Source organism: Lottia gigantea (assembly GCF_000327385.1).
Source record: "Lottia gigantea unplaced genomic scaffold LOTGIsca_40, whole genome shotgun sequence".
Lineage (NCBI taxonomy): Eukaryota > Metazoa > Mollusca > Gastropoda > Lottiidae > Lottia > Lottia gigantea.
Window position 1 is genome coordinate 2,369,400 of NW_008709380.1, and position 22,901 is coordinate 2,392,300.

At 30.6% G+C, this 22,901-nt stretch overlaps 1 protein-coding gene across 1 annotated transcript; it reads left to right on the forward strand.

Moving 5' to 3' along the window:
* Positions 1–13,003: 13,003 nt before the first annotated feature.
* On the forward strand, positions 13,004–17,447 carry LOTGIDRAFT_163619 (hypothetical protein; the record flags this gene model as incomplete). Its single annotated transcript, XM_009060111.1, has 6 exons — positions 13,004–13,166; positions 13,848–14,210; positions 14,529–14,663; positions 14,899–14,980; positions 15,403–15,503; positions 16,639–17,447. 6 exons carry the CDS (start codon positions 13,004–13,006, stop codon positions 17,445–17,447), a joined length of 1,653 nt encoding a protein of 550 aa, XP_009058359.1.
* Positions 17,448–22,901: the final 5,454 nt, after the last annotated feature.

A 22,901-nucleotide genomic window follows, 5' to 3' on the forward strand; every position in this document is an offset into this window, starting at 1 on the left:
TAAATGACTACTAGACCTAATCAAAAGACATCTAACAGGGTTTGATTATTAATGATTGCATTAACTCTTACATCGGTTCAATAAAAATAAAGACAGTCTATCAATTAATAAAACAATCAAAAATAAAGTATAGAATCTATCTTCAGAACTCAGTCACTGAAGAAACAATTCATTGAATGCAGTTCAGTATCAATACAAAAAGAAACTACCTTTGGGCTTAATTCTTTGCCACACCTTAAGCATTTTTAAATCAATGATATCCTATGTTTATGACATCTTTATATTAGTGGGAATATAATGACAATTGCTTTCATTTATATATATCTTTCATCCTTGAATAGACACTTTTGAATCAGAGGGTAACGTGCTCAAAAATCTGGACCAAAATCTAAAAATAAATTTCTTTAGATTATCTGAAAGTTTCAGACTATTTAAAAAGGTTACATTAACTTTTAGGAGTTGCAATGATTTTTTGGTTAATGTAAGAAACTTATGTACAGATTTAAGCAAAATGAACATGTATATGTACAGAAATATGTCCCCTACTTATTCTGAAAGTTTCAGCAAAATATATCTTGCTGTTAAAGCTAAAAGGAAATGAAATGAATAAGGTTTTACGTCCTACTTTTCTGCACATGTTGTTAAAGTTGAACAGCAAAACTAGTTTACACACTAGACTTAACAATTAGTACTCTCATATTTTAATCACCCCTTTTTAATGTGTTCAGGTTGATCAAATAGATAAATAGAAGCAATTAACATATTTTATAAATATGTTCAGGTATATTTCACATCATTCTTAAAGATGGGTTCCCTTATTGTCATTTATAAAAATGAAAATGCTAATACTTATATGAATAGAAATTTGGGGTGTTCAAATTGGAAAAAAAAGCATTTTGTCTCACAAGACCATAATTAATACAAAATTAGCTAAATTGGAAGAGAATTACCAGCAGAATTCTAATGCGTGACAGATCATGAATGGTCAAAAAGTCTTTTTTTTGTGTATTCAGACTGTACATACTTAAAACTCTTATTTATATCCAATAAGAACATAATGATATGATTAAGAATACATGATAATTCATTACAAACAGCAATTAATTAAATAGTTCGCTTAATTTGACAATAAAAAATAGGGAAACCATCTTTAATAATGAAATTTTTTTTACATACTGTCTCTTTAACACAATGTAGGAGGCTGTGAACAATTTAAAAACTCATTATTAGATTGTCAGATCCTGATATTGATTGAAACATAGGATAGCATACAGACTATTACCATTGTAGAGAAATAATAATAGTGTTATATAAAACAATGACATGAAATAGCACAATTGATAAAGGTTTTCTTAAACCTTTTTCTATATTTTTTTTTAAAGGTCAAAGGTACAAACAAATTTTCTTTAGCTCTAGGTTTCTGTTTGTTCAAAATAAACCTTTTTGACAAAAGTAAAATCTTAGCACACAGATTTAAATAAGGCTTTGGAATCAGGAGTGTTCCAGTGGTCAAAGTCCTAGGAATCTGCCTGTAAGTTTTGAGTTGTGCAAGGATCAAGCCTGAATCTAATTTACTCTGGGTATGGCCCATTTGGAAGATACAGGGCAGTATCAATACCAAGTATACAAAAAAAAAAGTACCAAATGATCCAAAAGCATGTGGTGCCTTATTGTCATTATTTTTACAACTGAAAACCCAAAACTTTATTTATCAAGCCTTCAAGTCATTTAAATACAAAGTCATTTATTTTACAATTGACTGGCGTTTTTGACAAAATAGTTGGGAAAAATTCTTTTTAACTGACAGGTGTACAATGATTTATATTTTGGTATATTTATATCTTAGTCTAAATGCAGTTATAACAGAATGTTATAATGAAATATCATATACTTGTCATGACTTTTACCTAAATTCTTGTTTGCCAAAATTTAAGTTTGCAAGATATCCACAACCCTACCACAAGGATGGCCATTTCTATCCACTTTTTAGGGATAAAATATTTTCTGTCTCATACCCTGTAAAAGATTGAGATATAAGATTCCGAGATCACTCTGTAATTTAATTAAATGCCTTTTAATGGCAGATTTCAAGATTTTCAGTCTGTAGTTTATGCTATTTCACTCATTTTCTTTTTGCAATTTTGTATTTTTTTGCCTGGGGTTGGGGGCCTGTGTACTTGGTTCAACTAGTTCCTATGGTAGTTCAACCTATGACCGAATTTTTTCATGGTAGTAATACCAAGAATCAATTATATTTCTGTATTCTGAATAATCTTTATATTTATATACATATTTCTTTATAGACAAATCCTCCAGAGGATAATATACAAACTTTTTTTTTTCTGAAGTTTACAAACTTGACATTTGTGAATTCTAAATGATTAATTATAGCATTCATTCATATTCAGACATTTGTTTATTTTTTATCAGCTGCTTTCAAATATCAATATTTCAAATGTATTTCAGGTTGACAAGGTTTTGTCAATTTCAAATATGACTGAAACTCATACCTATATGCTTAGTGGCATTACAAAACTCTAGCCACTATCTGTTCATTATATGACTTTGATTCCATTTAGAAGAGTGAAAAGACACCAGAACAACATCAGAGAAAAACTAGGTCTATTCCAGTTAGTCTTTTTCTTAGTGGTGTGGAAGTTGGCTTGAGCAAGATTCAATAATACGAGCAGCAATTTCCCAATTCACAAAATATGAACAATCTACAATTTGCCTTTGTGTTTTGACAAACGCTTGGTTTCATTTTGTCTTCAAAAAGATCAAATTTAAGATCAGGATGGGAAGAATTGAAATTTCTTTGTAGTCTTCTGGATTAGTAAAAACAAGAAAATCAAAATCTTTTTACTTTTAAAATATACATAAGCAATGATTAAGATTATCACATAGACAAATCTCTTAACAAGTGAACCAGTTAGAAGAACATGGTTTAGATATCTGCAGCAGCAAGTATTTTCTGTTTAATGATTGACCATCAACTAATTTGATGAAAATATCCCTTAAAGATATAGGTTCTATACATCATTTATCTCCATTACACTATTCAAATTACTCTCTGAAATTACAATTTTAAAGTGTTATTTAAACAACTTGAAAGTAATTATAGCATTATAGAAATTTCAAACTATGTGGCAGCTGTTTTGGAATGGGATTTAAAAAATCTTGTATTTGAACAATCAAATATATGGGTAAAGCATGTGAAATCATAGAGCAGGCAGATGTTCATGATTATACATTAAAACAATTACTCAATCTACTGTTAAATTGAAATATTTTAGATAGTACAAATACAACAACAGTTATCTATAAAGAGTAAATTCTAACAAGGTTTACCTTACTTTTCTGGAATTATTTTTTTCATTGTTTCATTGTTAATTATTTATCTCTACTCAGAAAAAATATGATATATAGATAAAGCCAATCAATTGACTAATTAAGGTTTAAATTATCTATCTGAAACATTAACAGTTAAAGCTTACAAATTTCAGCTTCCAGTTACACTGTATACTTAAAATATTTCTAAACATTATCATTCCTTCAGTATTATTCTTATCATGTCCAAACATTATCATGCCTTCAGTATTATTCTTATAATGTCCAAACATTATCATTCTTGCAGTATTATTCTTATTATGTCCAAACATTATCATTCTTGCAGTATAATTCTTATAATGTCCAAACATTATCATGCCTTCATAATTATTCTTATAATATGTCAAAACATTATCATGCCTTCATAATTATTCTTATAATAATTCAAAACATTATCATTCCTTCAGTATTATTCTTATTATGTCCAAACATTATCATGCCTTCAGTATTATTATTATAATGTCCAAACATTATCATGCCTTCATAATAATTCTTAAAATATGTCAAAACATTATCATTCCTTCAGTATTATTCTTATTATGTCCAAACATTATCATGCCTTCAGTATTATTCTTATAATGTCCAAACATTATCATGCCTTCATAATAATTCTTATAATATGTCAAAACATTATCATGCCTTCAGTATTATTCTTATAATGTCCAAACATTATCATGCCTTCAGTATTATTCTTATAATGTCCAAACATTATCATGCCTTCATAATTATTCTTATAATAATTCAAAACATTATCATTCCTTCAGTATTATTCTTATTATGTCCAAACATTATCATGCCTTCAGTCTTATTCTTATAATGTCCAAACATTATCATGCCTTCATAATAATTCTTATAATATGTCAAAACATTATCATGCCTTCAGTACTGATAAAACATTATCATTCCTTCAGTACTGTTAAAACATTATCATGCCTTCAGTACTGTTAAAACATTATCATTCCTTCAGTATTATTCCTATATTTCAAAACATTATCATGCCTTCAGTACTGTTAAAACATTATCATGCCTTCAGTATTATTCTTATATTTCAAAACATTATCATGCCTTCAGTACTGTTAAAACATTATCATTACTTCAGTATTATTCTTATATTTCAAAACATTATCATGCCTTCAGTACTGTTAAAACATTATCATGCCTTCAGTACTGTTAAAACATTATTATTCCTTCAACTTTATGATTGATATATCAGAACATTATAATTCCTTCATATATAGCTTTTACATGCATATCATAATATAATAATTATTTCAGTTCATTATTATCATACTTTACAGTAATATTGTCCCTTCATATTTAGTAAGTAAAATTTATTTAGACAAGAGTTAGATCTAAAATTCAAGAAATTAGTAATTGGTGATGAATCCAAAACACAGCCGGCTAGACATGTAATCCATTTAGAATTCATTAAATATTCAATAGAATTTATTTCAATAACGAACAAGATCTTTGAAAATTCTATTTTGAAATTGGCTGAAAAAGTTACTTCAATTAATAAACATACAAACATTAAAGGAAATAAAGGTTTACCTGTGAAAATTACAGATGAATCTTGAAAATGTTCCAATTCTGCATTCAAATAATTGTTTGTAATGTTGCATGAAGAAGTGAACCCTGGGATGTCTGCAGTCACAATAAACATACAATACAAATGAAGAGAGGTCTCTAACCTATTCTAATTTCACCTCACCCTCAAACAATACAGTTGTAATGAGGTCTCTACCCTAAACTGATTTCAGCTCACCCCCAAACAATACAGGTAGGTTTACAGAGGTTTCTAGTCTATACTGCTCACAGCTCACTCTAAGCTATGAATGTTACCTTATGTCTTCATAAATAAAAGTCCTTTCTATCTCTGAACAAAACTCTACCTCAACCTTCAAACACACTGCTCAGGATTCAGTGAATTTGAACCAAATACAATGGCTACAATGACTATAGTAAGTGTTTATCAACTTGAATACAATTCATGACAAGAAAAGCTTAATGAATGTCTACATAAACATTAATTGGTTATCAAAAAATATAAATACTGAGAAGAAAATGCTTCAAAATTTCTTTAAACTGTCAAGTATTCAGCTGTTTCTGCATTCATTTCTGATTTTTGCATCTTGTGTTTTTCTGACGTTTAAAAGTAGCATAATAAATTTCATTTTTAAAATCCATGTCACTGATTGCTTCTATTTCCATCAATCAAGTTAGAATATTACAGATCAAATAACTGTAATGCCTGATATAATCCAAATATGTAACTGTACATGACGTCATTATGGCAAAAGCTGCTTATGAGCATTTGAGATAGCTACATCATAAATCACTTATTTAAAGTGGAATTGCTAGACCCGCAGACCCCTGACTGAAAACTTTTTAAAATCAAAAAAACAAAATTTTTTTTCTCTTTGTGAAATATATTCATCAATGTCAAATTATCTTCATTTACATTTTTCCCCTCTTTTTGTGAAAACATATGCATACAAACACAAATATAGAACATGAATACGCCTTTAAGATCTATTGCAAAATGGGCTAAAAAAAAAGATAAACCTAAGTTTAAAAGCAATTTGTTTGTGGAAAATATTTCAGCCTTTACAGTTAACTGCACTTAACATTTTAATATATTACAAAGAGTATTATGGGATAGGTTACAAATTTTTTATAAAAAACATCTTAATCCGGCGACATCTGTAAGTGTAAAATTCCTTTCAATGCATTCAGCAGGGGTAAAATGACATTATGCATCAAGTAGACATGCCAGACTGATTATAAATAACAAAATCTCTATTGAGGTAGCTTACCAGGGAACAAAACATATTTCCAGCAGTCATTATTCAAATAGTGAAAAATTCATTAAGCTTTGAATTTGCCTTAGAAATCATTAATCTCATCCACTAAAATCAGATGAAAATTGCCCATCTATCCCTTTAATGCCAGGATATAAAATAGAAATAACCAGTAAGATAATCACAGACCGACTTCAAAATTCAAAAACCAATTTTTTCACATCTTAGTTATTTAATCTATAACTTTCCTGTGAATCACTGCTATATATTGAGGATAAATGCTTTAATGAACAGATTTTACCAACAGAAAACTTCCTAATGAGGAACATTTCATCCTGTGAAGTGTAGATCTGATTAGACTGACTACATTCTTTCTCAGGAAACCAGGAGCTCTGGTTCTTTCAAACCATTAATTTACTTCCAATTGTGTAGTCCTCAAAGTGAGTTAACAACCAGTCAGAAAGCTTTTCATGTTGAAGTATCTATCTACTATGGGTGTATTATTAATAGAAACTTCAGATTTTGTAATGGTCTTGGGCCTCATTTTTCACCCTCGCAAGAATATTCTACTGTAAAATTGCCCTGATATCTAATGGACAAGCAATTGTCTGATGTTCACAATATCTTTCAGATATAACATCGAAGTCAGGGCAGTAAGCTATGGATATAATAACTTGGTCAAGAATGAAAAATAATTGCAATCCTAGGCAATCATAATGCAAGATATGATGTGTTAACTGTCCTCATCACCATTGTTTTTCAGAATACATTATATAAGCTTAATCAAGACTTAAACACAGTCAATTAATCAAACCAAGAAACTTCAAAGAGAATTTTACCATTCTGTCATGATTAGCTTATACCTTATCAAATCCATTTTAAATTTTAATTAAGCTTTCCTCTCGTCTTAATCCACATTTTTTCAATTTCAATTATTCTACACACCATATGAAGTCAATAACCTTTGCTTTAAAACTTATTAGCTTCTCTTCTTTTTACATCTTGAGTTTTCTCCACGCAAAGTTAAAGCGACCCAAAATAAAAGCTTTGTATATCATACTTCATCTTAAAATAGATTTACTGCTGGAAATCACAGTGTTAAAATTTCCTTTTAGTAGAATTAATTTTAATGAGCTGAATCAATAATTTTTTCATATACAGATAATATTGATTATCACTGTTATTTTAATGATTATTTCTTCTGTCGGTATATGCGTGGTGTCAAGGAATCTTCAATAAACTAACAGTTGAACCAATACAAGAAAAAACTGTGGCAATTTGATATAAAATATATAGAAAAAATTTTTTTTATTTAAATTTAAAAATATAAATACAATATCTGAATTTAATGTTTATTTGAAAAAAAATCCCTAATTATGGCCCTGAATGATCTTGAAGGAACTGAACTCATCAAATTCATGTTTATTATTAATTCTTTTTCAAAGTTAGTCTTTCAATGCAAGTACGCAAAGGTTGTTATAGGTAATAATAATACTCACATTCAATTCTGTAACAAAGAAATGTCGAATATTGTGTCATTAAACATTGTATTGAACTGCTATTATTCAACTTGAGAGTCACATTCTTTTGAGGTAACCAAAATAGACAGAAGTCGGTCATAGAAGATATTAAGTGCAGACGACAAACATAAAGAGCATTTTTGTCAAATCATATTCATAATACCAAACAATAGTTGATGACAGTCATACTTACACGACAACCATAACAGCCACAGCATAATACCAAACAATAATAGAAGACAGCCATATCATAATACCAAACAATAATAGAGGACAGCCACAGCATAATACCAAACAATAATAGAAGACAGCAATATCATAATAACAAACAATAATAGAAGACAACCATAACAGCATTATCATAATACCAAACAATAATAGAAGACAGCAATATCATAATACCAAACAATAATAGAAGACAGCTATAACAGAATTATCATAATACCAAACAATGATAGAAGACAGCCATATCATAATACCAAACAATAATAGAAGACAGCCATATCATAATACCAAACAATAATAGAAGACAGCCATATCATAATACCAAAAAATAATAGAAGACAGCCATATCATCCATATCATAATACCAAACAATAGTAGTAGACAGCCATAACAACCATATCATAGTACCAAACAATAATACTTTTATTCAATATTCAACATCAATCTACTTATTCATTGATTTTTACTAGATAATTTAGTACAAAAAATAACCCCAAAACACAGACATGTAACATCTGGCAATGTTTAATGTTTTGTAACAGTTCGTTTCAGCTGAATCCAATTCTATAATTAAGTAATATTTTTTATCATGAAATGTAATTATATATTCATAAATTTCATATCACTATAAAAAAAAAAAAAAACAGATTAATCATGCTTTCATCTAATGTATAATAATTATTTCTATGATACAATGTAATCAAACAGTTTGAAGTTGACTAGAGCACCTTTCATACTGGCGACACATGTTTTGGATGAGAATAAAAGAGCTTGTGCATAATCAATCCTTTTTAGAACACTTAGTATTGGAAATGGGGGTTAAATTTGACCAAAGCAGTAAGCAACTCTAGGGGTTGCAATTTCATTGTTATTTGATTACTTCAGCACATTTGTAAGAAAATACTAAATGAATGTAATTTGCTGTATGGCCTATCTAAAACCTGTGCCAAATTGGATTATACATAGAATTATATGTGGTGTTCCTGAAAAGCAAGTATACCCAACATACTTGACTTACATCAATTAATAAAAGGTTTTAAGTCATCATCTTTTACCCTTTTACAAGTTACAACTGTAAAAATGCTGCACAGAACTCTGACGTTTACCCTATTTCATCGAGTAATCAAAAATGTTTCAATCATGTAATGCATCAATATCAAATTCAACACTTTCAATAAATTCAAGATTAATTCCAGTTCATCTATAGAATATCTATAGGTAACATGTGTCTCGAATAAAACATCTCCATTCCAGTCTATAAAATCAATAGTAATTATTTCAATCCATGATCTAGTTAAAAGTAAGAATCAGCAAATCCTTGACATAGATTTTGTCCATTAAACAGACAATTTCAATTTGAAAGTTAATTATTACATTATGTTAAACAAGCCTGTCTACCAAGTCATGACACATAAATCTTAATCTTAACAGACATCAATCAATTTTACAGTTTAGCATAATCCAATTTCTACACATAATAAAACTGAATTTAAATAGAAGAGTGTCTACTGTCTGTATAATAAGAAGTTATATGCTTTTAAATAAAATTAATGACAAAAGTTTCAAGGCCCACATTCATTAAAAAACCTTTCACTTACTTAATTTTTATCGATTTAAAAAATGTAATCAAGAATATAACCACCACATTCCAAAGTCAAATATGTCAATTTAAAAACAATTGGATAATATATCTGCCTTTAACTCCAGGTTATTACTTGCTTCTCTTTGACCTAAATCACTTATCAAAAACCATTGAAAAAATATTGACCACCAGCTTACCTTACAGTTAGCAATTTAAATTTTTAGTTCATTCACACATGAGTACTCAAATACCAGATGATCTCTGGTGTTTTCCATTATGCCCTAAAATAGTTCTCAAAAATTTATATGTCATTTTGTCTCTGACATAGTCATGTATTAGTATACAACATCAAAATTACCTGTTTAAAATCTTGGAATATAGACCAATCGTAATTTAACAATTCCCTCTTTTGTAAACTGGTCATCATTTTTCCAGATTACTTTAGACTTGATTAACCTGTTTAGTTGTTATAATCCAGGTAGGCAAAGAAATAAACAATTGAATTATACTACACTGTCGTCTGCTGTTTTAACTGGTCTGTTCTGGTAGTCAGGAACAGTTCTACAGCTGTCACAGACTAAGTTAGCCTTCTATTATATATGATACAATCTCGCCAATCCTTTCCAATATATTTATAATAACACCGCAGCTTTCTAAGGAGACTTTATAGTTTAACCCTTCAAGCATTAAATCCTTACACATGAATGTCTTCAAGTCTTACACGCTATCCATAGATCCATTGAAATACGTGACTATGATGACTGGTAATCTAATCGCTGAGTCAATATCTGACATGTATTCTAAATAATGACAATGCTCTCAAGGATGCTGAATTTTTCAATTCCTGATTATTACATACTAGGTTTACTATTTTCATGGTTTATAAACTAATTGTAAGGGTAATTGAGGTTACCATGTTTAAGAATAAGATAATTTTTAATGAAACCAGAAGATCAAAACCATAGAAACTAATTACAGGAATAATTTATGACAATTTCATTCTCAGCAATCTGTCATGCTAGTTTGTATTCAAAACCACTTAAATGGCTCCACATGTAATTATATATGAATTTACAGCCACACCAAAAAAAAAAATAAAATAAATCATGAACAAAATATGAAATGCAGTTAGTTTTTGGTTTAATCATTTTTCAAGATGTCAAAATGATTTAGAAAACCAGGTTAGTAGAACAACTATTTCAAATCACAATTTGCATTCTCGTGACATTGCCTATATTCAAATTATAATTCACAATCCTTTTAATTTTTAATGACGATAACTCGTCACGTTTGAAAGATGGTGAATTCAAGCTAACATTTTTACAGAAAACTAACTGTAGATTTCTCACAAAAAATGCCATTGCTTTGAAGTGGTGGCCAAGCACTGACAAAGCACTTCCATTCCATTTAAAAATGGTCTTAAAATGATCTTGAAATTCTGGCACATCTGATGACTAAAAGTATAATGTCCAATGACAATCATGAATATTACTGGAGCTAGAATATCATTGGAGCTAGAATATTACTGGAGCTAGAATATTACTGGAGCTAGAATATCATTTGAGGTAAAATATTACTGGCACTAGAATACTACTGGCACTAGAATTAAAATATCACTGGCAATAGAATTTAAATATAACTGGAGCTAGAATATTACTGGAGCAAGAATATCATTTGAGGTAAAATATTACTGGCACTAGAATATTACTGGAGCTAGAATACTACTTGCTCTAGTATTAAAATATCACTGGCAAAAGAATTAGAAATACTTCTGGAGCTAGAATATTATTGTCACTATAATTAAATTATTACTGGAGCTAGAATATTACTGTCACTATAATTAAATTATTACTGGAGCTAGAATATTACTGTCACTATAATTAAATTATTACTGGAGCTAGAATATTACTGTCACTATAATTAAATTATTACTGGAGCTAGAATATTACTGTCACTATAATTAAATTATTACTGGAGCTAGAATATTGCTGACACTATAATTAAATTGCTGGTACTAAAATATTACTGAAGCTATTATAGAATATGACTGGAACTAGAATATTAATGGCACTAGAATATTACTGGTTTAGGGTTAATTTTCTTTAAAATCCAGGAAATCATTATAGCAATGACATTTATATGACAGACAAATCTATTTTCTCAAAGCCACTAAATGAAGTCAATTCAACCCACATATAAAAAATCAGTGAATGTTTATTAACCACAGTCTATGAATATGTCATTCATTATGACCTTTATATTGTTTTCAATTTGCAGAAAGACATTTTCTGAGAATAGGAAGCTAACCCGGCCTGAAAATGTAGACCAAAGGTAGCCATTATCTTTAACAATGATTTCAAGTCTTGATCAAATGTAGTAGACATTATTTCCTTTGAGAATAAAAGATGTTTTAAATGAAAAGAAATTCTGTTTAATGATTAATATAAAGATAGCTTGCCAGGCAAGGTAATATACACCCACTAGCAGCTTTGATTTTTGAATAAAAATATTTAGCAGTACAGTAACAATCACCAGTATGAAATATTCAACCTTCAGTCATACACTTCTTCTGAACTCTTTAGGGCGATACTGAATAATATTGAGTATGAGTTATTGCCCTTGTTCTTGAAAACCTGTTCAATTTTTAGTTCGTGAAAACTCTAGAAGGCAAATATTCAATCTTCAGCGCGGGACTGAATAACCAAGTTTGGTCAAAATCCAGCAAGAATCATGCCTTTTAGTGTTTAAGAGCTAAATTTGATAGCGTTTTCAAGAACAAGGGCAATAACTCATACTAAATATCAATTCTTCTGATTTTCAATAGGGTTCATAGTGATAACGAACACTCATACCAAGTTTCGTTAAAATCCATCAATTATTGTCCCTTCTAGAGTGTTTACGAGCTAAAAATTGAACGCGTTTTCAAGAACAAGAGCAATAACTTATACTAAATATTTTTCGATTCTTCTGATATTCAATAGGGTTCATCCTTGGGTGATTACGAACACTCATACCAAGTTTTGTCAAAATCCGTCAAGAATTGTGTCTTGTAGAGTGTTTACAAGCAATTGTGGACCGACGGACCGACAATATACACCCCCCGTAACATGTGCACGTATAAAAATTATCTTTTGTGGTTACAATCCAGCCTGGAAAATTTTCCTTGATTACTATTTGATATGCAATTGATGTGCAATTTCAAATTATGATATAATTCGGCTAACACATGAACACCATGAATATTTTAAGAATAATAAGCTCACAAGTGCCATTTCCAGTGGTCTGAGACAAGAGGGGGGGGGGGAGTTTTTATGTAAGAGCTTTCACAAACTATATTAATTTTTAAAAAGTTTTCAGACTAGTCTGCTAGAGGTTGGGAACCCAGACTTTAAGGGGACATTTATATTGTATGTAATATGTAATTAGTATTTTTTACAGTATGTGATATAATATTATCAATTATTAGAAGAATATAGAAATTGAATATAATGGAAAGGAAACACCCATCCTACGTATTTATTGATATCATACAACAAGGATGTATGAAATCTACAATTACTTCCTTGTTTTATATCATTGTTTTACTGTTAATTATGGATTATACATCTTTATTTCATCTATTATCAACTTTATCTTGGAATATATCATCAGGTATCACTAGTTTTCCTAATCTTTTCAAGTTACTTTAACAATACATATTGGGCCTTTTTTTAACTCAACTCAATTAGTATGATATCTTAATGAGGTCAGAGCATGAGTCTTGGCAAATATTTTTGAGACACTATTTGTTCCTCTGCAATTATGTATGAGTAAAAAAACAGTTTTAATCAAGAACTTCTGGATTCTCTCAGATGTTCACATTTTCTTCAAATTGATTTTTCAATTCAATATATTTTTTTTTAATTTGAGTTAATATTTATCGAATAGTGCATTCAGATGCCCAAAGTTATGGCAGTCAACTATTCTTTGAGCCAGTTTTGTTAGTTGTCTCAATGCGACCAATCAAACTTAAGCTGCCTTCACTTGCACCTACTTCTGAGGTGGCTTAAAACCTGGTTTGAATAGTGCATGTTCACATTCCTCAAACAAATTCTCTTCATTACTATTTATTGTGACCTCTGATCTTACCAATACCTTTTTAGGTAATTCCAAATCTGGCTTAACTTATATTTCTGTTGCTCACCCAAATACATGCAACCAGACTCGAAGAATGGTTGACAGTTAAGCTGCCTTAACTTTAGCTGTCTGAATGCAAAATAAGTATTTTCATATATATTGACAGGATTTCTATATCTACTTCAAATTCTATTTTTATGATAAATTTTCTTGTAGACCTGGTTGATAAGTTCATACCTATCTGTAATGATACAAAACAAACCTTCAACGATACTTTCTTCGTATACCATGATGGTTTTTCACAGAAAAGTTTAAAACAACATAATTGTTCTTGTCATATCTATTCCAATAGTAACAATTCAAGAATTGACATCCAATATTTAACTCTTATTAACAAAGAAAACACATCACTTTATCTTCAAAAAAAAAAAAAAAATGAGTTTAAGGATACAAGTAAATTCAAATGTTCTGCAAGACACAAATGTTCCTTTAGACTGCGTAATAATGGTACAATACAGTTTACTGAAAATGGTGGCATTTCACAATTTCTATTTGAAGTCAGTGGCAAAACAGATAATGGTAAGTGTGACCTATTTAAACCAGGGAAAGTCCCATTCTTCAATACAAGTTATGTAACTTAAACTTTAAATTATAATTTCAATGTTACCTGCCTTTATACTTTATATGAATTATTAATCACAAAATAAGGCCCCTAAATGATCTTTATTGTTACTAAAAAAATATTGAGAAATTACTATGTTCTGATTGACACATTAAGAAGCATATTTTTAGTAGTTTGTATGTAATTCCTATACACATGAGTTTAGCTTAGAGCTCAGTACATGATATAATAGCAGACACACGACAAATTAACATTTTTTGCTCTTTTTTTTTTAGATTTAAATATAACGTTATCATGTAAAAGTAAATCAACTGAAATTACACATCCTGGTATGGTGGAAAAATTAGAAGAAAATTTCACTAAAAATGATCAAGTACCACTTCCTGTCCCTAGCAATAACAAGACAAGTAGTAAGATATTCAAATTGTTGATGATAACTTTTCTACTACGTTACATCTAAAGAAAGCATTTTCTTTCTTAATACCAATTTTCAAAGAGTTTGGTATCATTGTTTTAGTGTGTGGGGATCACTTGTAATTTATGTAAAATCTAGTATTCATATAATTCATTTGCTGTATTTTTGACCAACTGAATTATAGATTGTCTATATTCTAAGAATATGTCTAGTTATCTCCCTTTTTTCAGGTATCAATATTGGAATGATATTAACAGGAATTGGTATCTTTATGATATTTATTTCGATACTAATCATTTTTATATTCTTAAGGTATTTGATATCCTATTTCCATTTACGATTTTGACGTCTGCAGTCTGTCATAAGTTAAAGAGACATTGACTTTCATACCAAAAGTTTGCAAACTCGATGATCCATTACTTTTGAAATCATAGGGAGTCGACATACACATGATCTACAAGACTATTTATATCCATTGTCAATTTTTTATATTTTTGTCACATATATTATGATCAAACATAAAGAAAATAGCCTTTATAAGTTATGACACCAGGTAAGTCTTTATGAATATATGATGAATATATACTGATTTTGGCAAATTCCAATTTTTGAATCATCCAAAAACAAAGAAACAATATCAGCCAAACAGATTTCATGCAATATATTTTACTACACATTAAATAGTCAATGTTAGAACAGCAAAAAAATATGTGCTTTATCACCATTCCTTACAGAAAATATAGACAAAAGAAAGATGTTTCCGAGAAAGTAATAAATACACACAAAGTATCAGAGATCATTCCAGAAAAAACATCAGAAATCAAAAGTACCAAGGGTAAGTAAAGTTTTAAAATTTTCATCAGAAAGAGAGCATAATATAAACTATATTATAGAAAATATGAGTAAACAGCTATATCTTGAAAGTTGTACAAAATCTTCAAAAATGGAATAGCAAGTGTTAATGATATTGAGAATAAGCTTTCGGTGTCTTGTGTCTTTATATCACTCTGGTATTAGAGGAATATTACAGTTAACCTGCTAGAAAACAAATATCTTGATAAAATCAGATTATCTTTCATAATAAGTCACTGAAGGCTTCTAAAGAATTGAGAAAAGCTTTCTCTTGAAACATAAAAAGATAGCTTGCCAGGCAAGGTAATATACGCCCACTGGCAGCTTTGATTTTGAATAAAAATATTTAGCAGTACAGTAACAATCACCAGTATGAAATATTCTACCTTCAGAAAACTCTAGAAGACAAATATTCAATCTTAAGCGAGGTACTGAATAATAAAACCAAGTTTTGTCACAATCCGGCAAGAATCATGCCTTCTAGAGTTTTTACGAGCTACAAATAGACCGAGTTTTCAAGAACAAGGGCAATAACTCATACTAAATATTTTTCCATTTTTTCTGATTTTCAATAGGCTTTATCCTTGGGTGATAACAAACACTCAAGCCAAGTTTCGTTAAAATCCGTCCAGAATTGTGCCTTCTAGAGTGTTTACAAGCCAAAAATTGAACGTGTTTTCAAGAACAAGGGCAATAACTCATACCATCTTTGGGTGATTACAAACACTCACACAAAGTTTCATCAAAATCTGTCATGAATTGCACCTTCTAGAGTGTTTACGAGCGTCTCAAGAACAAGGGAAATAACTTTTTGGCATATAATATTTTTCGATTTTTCTGATTTTCAATAGGGTTCATCCTTGGGTGATTGCAATCAACCATAACAAGTTTTGTCGAAATCAGTCCAGAATTGTGCCTTGTAGATTGTTTACAAGTAATTGTGGACGGACGGACGGACCGACAGACATGGGTGACAACAATATACGCCCCCCATTTCATGTGGGCGTATAAAAAAGCAGTGCTGTAAACTGGGAGATAGAGTAGAGAAAGAATGTTTGAATGTAGTCTGTCTATGTGACACCTGAACTCTAAAATCATGTATAATGAATTAGTTTCAGAATCCAAGCCTGATGAAGAAGATTATGAGTTTTGTGAAATCACAGAGTATTATCCATTATGTAAAGAAAAAACTGAGCCTACAATACCTAATGTACCTTCCAAACCACCTCCAACCAAACAAGAATCTGTTGATTTTACCAATTCATCTGGTAACAGAAAGTCAGATACACATACAGATCAAACTTCAACTCCACAAACAGACAGATATTCAAATGTTCAATTGGAATCACAGCCAATACAAAGGGAAACGACTAATCGGAAGAGTGTAAATTCTAATCACACTGATATAAAATCAAACCATCAATCTGTATTACTGGAGAATGGACAATATGACTATGATAATTTAGATGATATTGAAGACACTTATAATCATCTAGAAAATGTTTTCTCCCCTCAGACCTCATTAAATAAATCATTTACTGAAGAAAGTCTGAGCAAGAGTCCAAATTCATGTTTTGATAACAAAAAATGCTACTCCAAGAGTGGTGAAATATTTGGAGATCTAGAAATTAAGATGTTACATAATTGTGGAATCAGTGATGTCAAAGACAAAAGGAAACCAGTTATGAAGGATGAGGCTGGACAGAAAAGTTCTAATCAAGATGATGATAATGTGGAGTTAAGAACAAAAGCCTCATCTTCATCAAGAAGTCTCAGTTATAACAAATTGTTGAACAATTCAGGTAAAAGTGACTTTAATGATGTGGTTTGTGAATTGGTGCAAAGGTCAAAATCCTGTTCAAGCACAGTTCAGAATCCTGAAATGATAATAATTGAAAATGACTTGTATGAATCTATGGATGGTTAGATGGTGCATAAGTTCCCCTTAAGCTTGGCTTAGTAAGTACTTCTACAATCAAACAGAAGGATTGATTTAATCCACATAAGACAAGTGACAACAACAGATTTTTATTTTGTGTTGAGGTTACATGCAGTGAGAAGAGCAATACAAATGACAATATTTAAACATACTTCATACTTATTATTATTTTTTTCAAAAATTTAAGCTTTTTAGAATTTTTATATGTTATAGATTTATACCATATCAAACAGAACTGTTTAATATAGTAAGTTGAAACTCAAAATATGGAGAAACCCCTTATTAAGCTTGTTAAAATAGCAGATATAAAGCAACATTTTTGTTATGTGTTTTGTTAAGCTTTACAGGATGTGTTTTAAACATTCATTTGCTTCTTTAATCATATCCTTTTTAACTAACTATTTCTTGTTTAATTGTTTTTATATCTTAAGAGAGCTTGCCAGGCAAGGTAATATACACCCACTAGCAGCTTTGATTTTGAATAAAAATATTTAGCAGTACAGTAACAATCACCAGTATTAAGTATTCAACCTTCAGTCATACACTTCTTTTGAACTCTTTAGAGCGACACTGAATAATATTGAGTATTAGTTATTTCCCTTGTTCTTGAAAACGTGTTCAATTCTTTAGCTCGTGAAAACTCTAGAAGGCAAATATTCAATCTTCAGCGCGGGACTGAACAATAAAACCAACTTTTGTCAAAATCCAGCAAGAATCATGCCTTTTAGTGTTTAAGAGCTAAATTTGAAAGCGTTTTCAAGAACAAGGGCAATAACTCATACTAAATATTTATTTTATTCTGCACCCGCCATCTTGCAATGTGCTTTTTGTTATACTTTAAATTACTTAGACGACTCGTTCTTGCTTCCATTAAATTTACTATAATTGTTCGTGCCAAACACATTCCAGTAAACCCACAAGTACTGGATCAAACCCTGATGTACATTTAAGTAACACAGCTGTTCAGTTAATTGGAGCAGCTCTGTCTCCTAGTTCCAAAGTATCTTACTCTCGAGCTTGGTCAAGGTTTATAACTTTTTGTCATGATCAACAACTTAGGCCCCTGTTTCCGATTCCAAATTCAATAATTATAAATTTTTTGGCCTTTCTTTTTGAGTCAAGCTATGCTGCTAGTACCATTGCCTCGCATGCTTCAGTGCTTGCATATGTCCAACAAACTTCTGGCTATCCAGCTCCTACTAGTAATTTCCTAATTAAAACCTTGCTTAAGGGTGTTAATCGTTTCCATGTTTCTCCTGATTCCAGACTTCCTATTACTGAAACTATCTTGCATCAATTATTGCAAGCAATCCCTAAGGTTTTTGTATCAACTTTTCACCAAATTTTATTACGTGCTTTGTTTTCTTTGGCTTTTGCTGGGTTCTTTCGCTTAGACGAGTTAGTGATGAAATCCAATCTCAGTTAAAAAAAACTTGTCCAAACTCAAAATGTTCATTTTCTCTTTTGTTCAAATAAGCTATCATCTATAGAAATTTCGTTAATGAATTTTAAGCACAAGAAGTCAACCACACCCATGAAATTACTCATACCATGTACTTGTCATGTCTCACCTGCACCTTGTCTCTTATTGTCTTATTTACAAGCCTACCCGCACTCATCTGGCCCTTTGTTCCAATTTATTGATGGCTTGCCAATCACATATAATTTTGTCAATTTGAAATTAAAAACCTTGATTTCTTACCTTGGCCTTAATCCTACACTTTACAAGTTAATACTCTTTCTGGATTGGAGCAGCAACTTCAGCTTTCTAAAGGAGCATTCTGAGGATGCTATGCCTGTGATGGGCAGATGGCATAGCAATGCTCTAAAATCTTATATTGTATCCCTTCAATGTCTCGTTAACTTCTCCCTGTCATGATGCGATTGCCTTTTTGTGCTTCGCTAGCGTTGTAGAACGTGGCTTGTATGTTTTTGTTTTTAGTTTGTATTTCTTGTTATGCTATTCCAAGAAATTGTTGGTGTGATGTGTCCTGTGTTGGGCTTGACTCCTATCAGAGTGTTTGGCATAATTTAGTATTTGTTAAGCCCAACTGGAATATGAGTTAAGGGCTAGTGTTATTATTTAGATATATGTAGACTCATATTTCAATACTTTTAATCTTTAATAAAAGATCTTCACACCAACCATTTCTTCTCATTGTGTTAAGGGAGTTGGAGGGGACGCAAATGAATATTAATGAAGGTAATATGATTTGCGTCATAGCCAATCAGAACTCGTTTCTTGAACTTTTGGTTACCTCATCATTCGGGAACTGTGTGCAGAAACTTTTATTCTGCACCCGCCATCTTGCAATGTGCTTTTTGTTATACTTTTGTTTATAACCCTCCGCCTCCTCATCTGGCATCCTTGAATTATTTTTCTTTTCCTTTACCATATATTCTTACAGGTTTTGTTATTTTCATATTTGTTGCTTAGTTTTATGTGTTATGTAGTATTTGTTAAAGCATAATTTAGTATTTGTTAAGCCCAACTGGAATATGAGTTAAGGGCTAGTTTTATTATTTAGATATATGTAGACTCATATTTCAATACTTTTAATCTTTAATAAAAGATCTTCACACCAACCATTTCTTCTCATTGTGTTAAGGGAGTTGGAGGGGACGCAAATAAACTTTTTGAATAATATAATCCCTAGAGAAAATGAAACTGAGTGAACTTTCATATACATTAAAAACAGAATATGTCCTTTATCAGAGATAAGGAAGGTATAGATCAACTATAAATAATCAAATCAAACTGTTTCACATTTCAAGGAAAAAATCAACATCACTGGGCCAAGACTTCAATCATTTTATTTTTCAACCTTTACTAGTTGGTCCCCAGCATAAAGAAATCACCCAGACCACCACAATTTTGAAAATTTTTAACAAAAATAGTTACCTTAATTTACAATTAACTTTGTCATAACTTGGCTACAGACAAAAAGCAAATTGTTTTTTGATTAGTATTTCAGGATGCTAAAAAAGCAGTACCATGGAGAGATATAAGTTACGCACTGCCAAGCCACTTCGTTTGCTTCTTTTGAAATAATAACACATCTGATGATGGAAAGTATAAAAAATTTAGTAACATGTTGGAAGATGATTATAAAAATACTGTCATCCTTTAAAGCGATGCACCTACAAATTTAGAAAACCTCTTTACAATCCCTTTAATTTACTGATCCATAATGAAAAGATAGTAAGGTAATTTGCCTGTATGTTTAGATGTGAACTATTATAGATTTTTAGAAATAACAGATTAAAATGCGGTACTATAAAGATAAGGCAGTCACAGACTTTATCATGACTTTTTTAATTATTTGCCTGAAGAACAAGATGACAACTTCTTTCATTATCACAATGTCAAGCTACTACAAATTCTGTCTTACACCTTGACTACAATAGCCACATTTCTTGTATCACGGAATGCAGCAAGTTAATTGGAATGTGCTTCTGCTACAACAGGACTCTAGATAGAAAGAAAGTCAACATTATAGCTTATTGTTTACAGTCTTTCTGTCAAGACTCTGATTGGCTGTATTCGTAAATGTACAATCCAATCAAATCACTGCACTTCCAAACAAGAAAGGCGTCTATTGCAGTCTTGACATTGTGAAGATGACCTTCAATATGTTTTTAGATTAATGAGTCTGTTATTGAGTGACTAAGCAACTTGTAAAAAGAAGTGCTTAATTAACTTACATAACTAGCTCAATGTGAATAAACTTCAGTCAGTGCATGCCTTTAATAACTTCACTCTTGAAAATAAGGTCATATATCACTCTTTTATTATCCGTAAAATTATCTTTTTTTTTCTCATTGAATCAAATTGGAACAGATAACTAAAATAAAGTTAAATATATTGAAATCAGAGTAAACCTTAATATTCTTGTTGTGATACATTCTCTTATTGGAAGACAGCCATAAAATTATCCACCACACACTGATAACATGTTATAAGATGATGTCAAGTATTTTTTAATATACATATTCATAATTTTTTGGAATATGAACAAAATATGTATTAAAGACGCACATTAACCATCCATGCAATCAAATGTAACTGAGTCTCAGAAACAAGAATTTTTTTAGTTAACCTTGTCAATAATAGTGTTCACATCTTTTCATGCATATTTCAGTCTTAAGTCCATGTGTTACCATAATTATTTGTGTATCCACTATATATTGATGATCTTTTCCAGAAACTTCAGAAAGTGGAGAGCAGTTTAGTACAGAATGAATTTTTTATAAAAACTTTGGCTGTCAATGGTATTAACTCAAAAACATTTCATCGAAAATGCGTCAAGTTAGAACTTGTCCAAAATCTTATCAATTTCAATGATCACACCAAGTTTCATCAGAATCGGTTGAAAACTGTAGCTTCTATTGTGCTCACGAACAAATGTTGACGCGTTTTTACAAAGTCAAGGGCAATAACTCAAAAAACGTTCATCGAACGTTAGAACTTTAGTTAGAACTTGTCCGAGATCTTATCAATTCCAATGATCACACCCAGTTTCATCAGAATCGGTTGAAAACTGTAGCATTAATCCTGCTCACAAACTATTTTTAACAAATTTCAACATGTTTTAACAAAGTCAAGGGCAATAACTAAAAAACCGTTCATCAGAAATGCGTCAAGTTAGAACTTGTCCGAGATCTTATCAATTTCAATGATTACACCAAGTTTCATCAGAATCGGTTGAAAACTGTAGCTTCAATCCTGCTCACGAACAATTTTTAACAAATTTCAACACATTTTAACAAAGTCAAGGGCAATAAATCAAAAACAGTTCATCGAAAATGTGTCAAGTTAGAACTTGTCCGAGATCTTATCAATTCCAATGATCACACTAAGTTTCATCAGAATCGGTTGAAAACTGTAGCTTCAATCCTGCTCACAAACTATTCTTAACAAATTTTGACGTGTTTTAACAAAGTCAAGGGCAATAACTCAAAAACCGTTCATCGAAAATGCGTCAAGTTAGAACTTGTCCGAGATCTTATCAATTCCAATGATCACACCCAGTTTCATCAGAATCGGTTGAAAACTGTAGCTTCAATCCTGCTCACGAACTATTTTTAACAAATTTCGACGCGTTTTAACAAAGTCAAGGGCAATAACTCAAAAACCGTTCATCGAAAATGCGTCAAGTGAGAACTTGTCCGAGATCTTATCAATTCCAATGATCACACCAAGTTTCATCAGAATCAATTGAAAACTGTAGCTTCAATCCTACTCACGAACTATTTTTAACAAATTTTGACGCGTTTTAACAAAGTCAAGGGCAATAACTCAAAAACCGTTCATCGAAAATATGTCAAATTCGAACTTGACCGAGATCTTATCAATCTAAAGCATCACACCAAGTTTTATCAAAATCAGATAAACACTGTAGTCTCTATACTGCTCACAAGAAATGTTGACGGACGGACCGA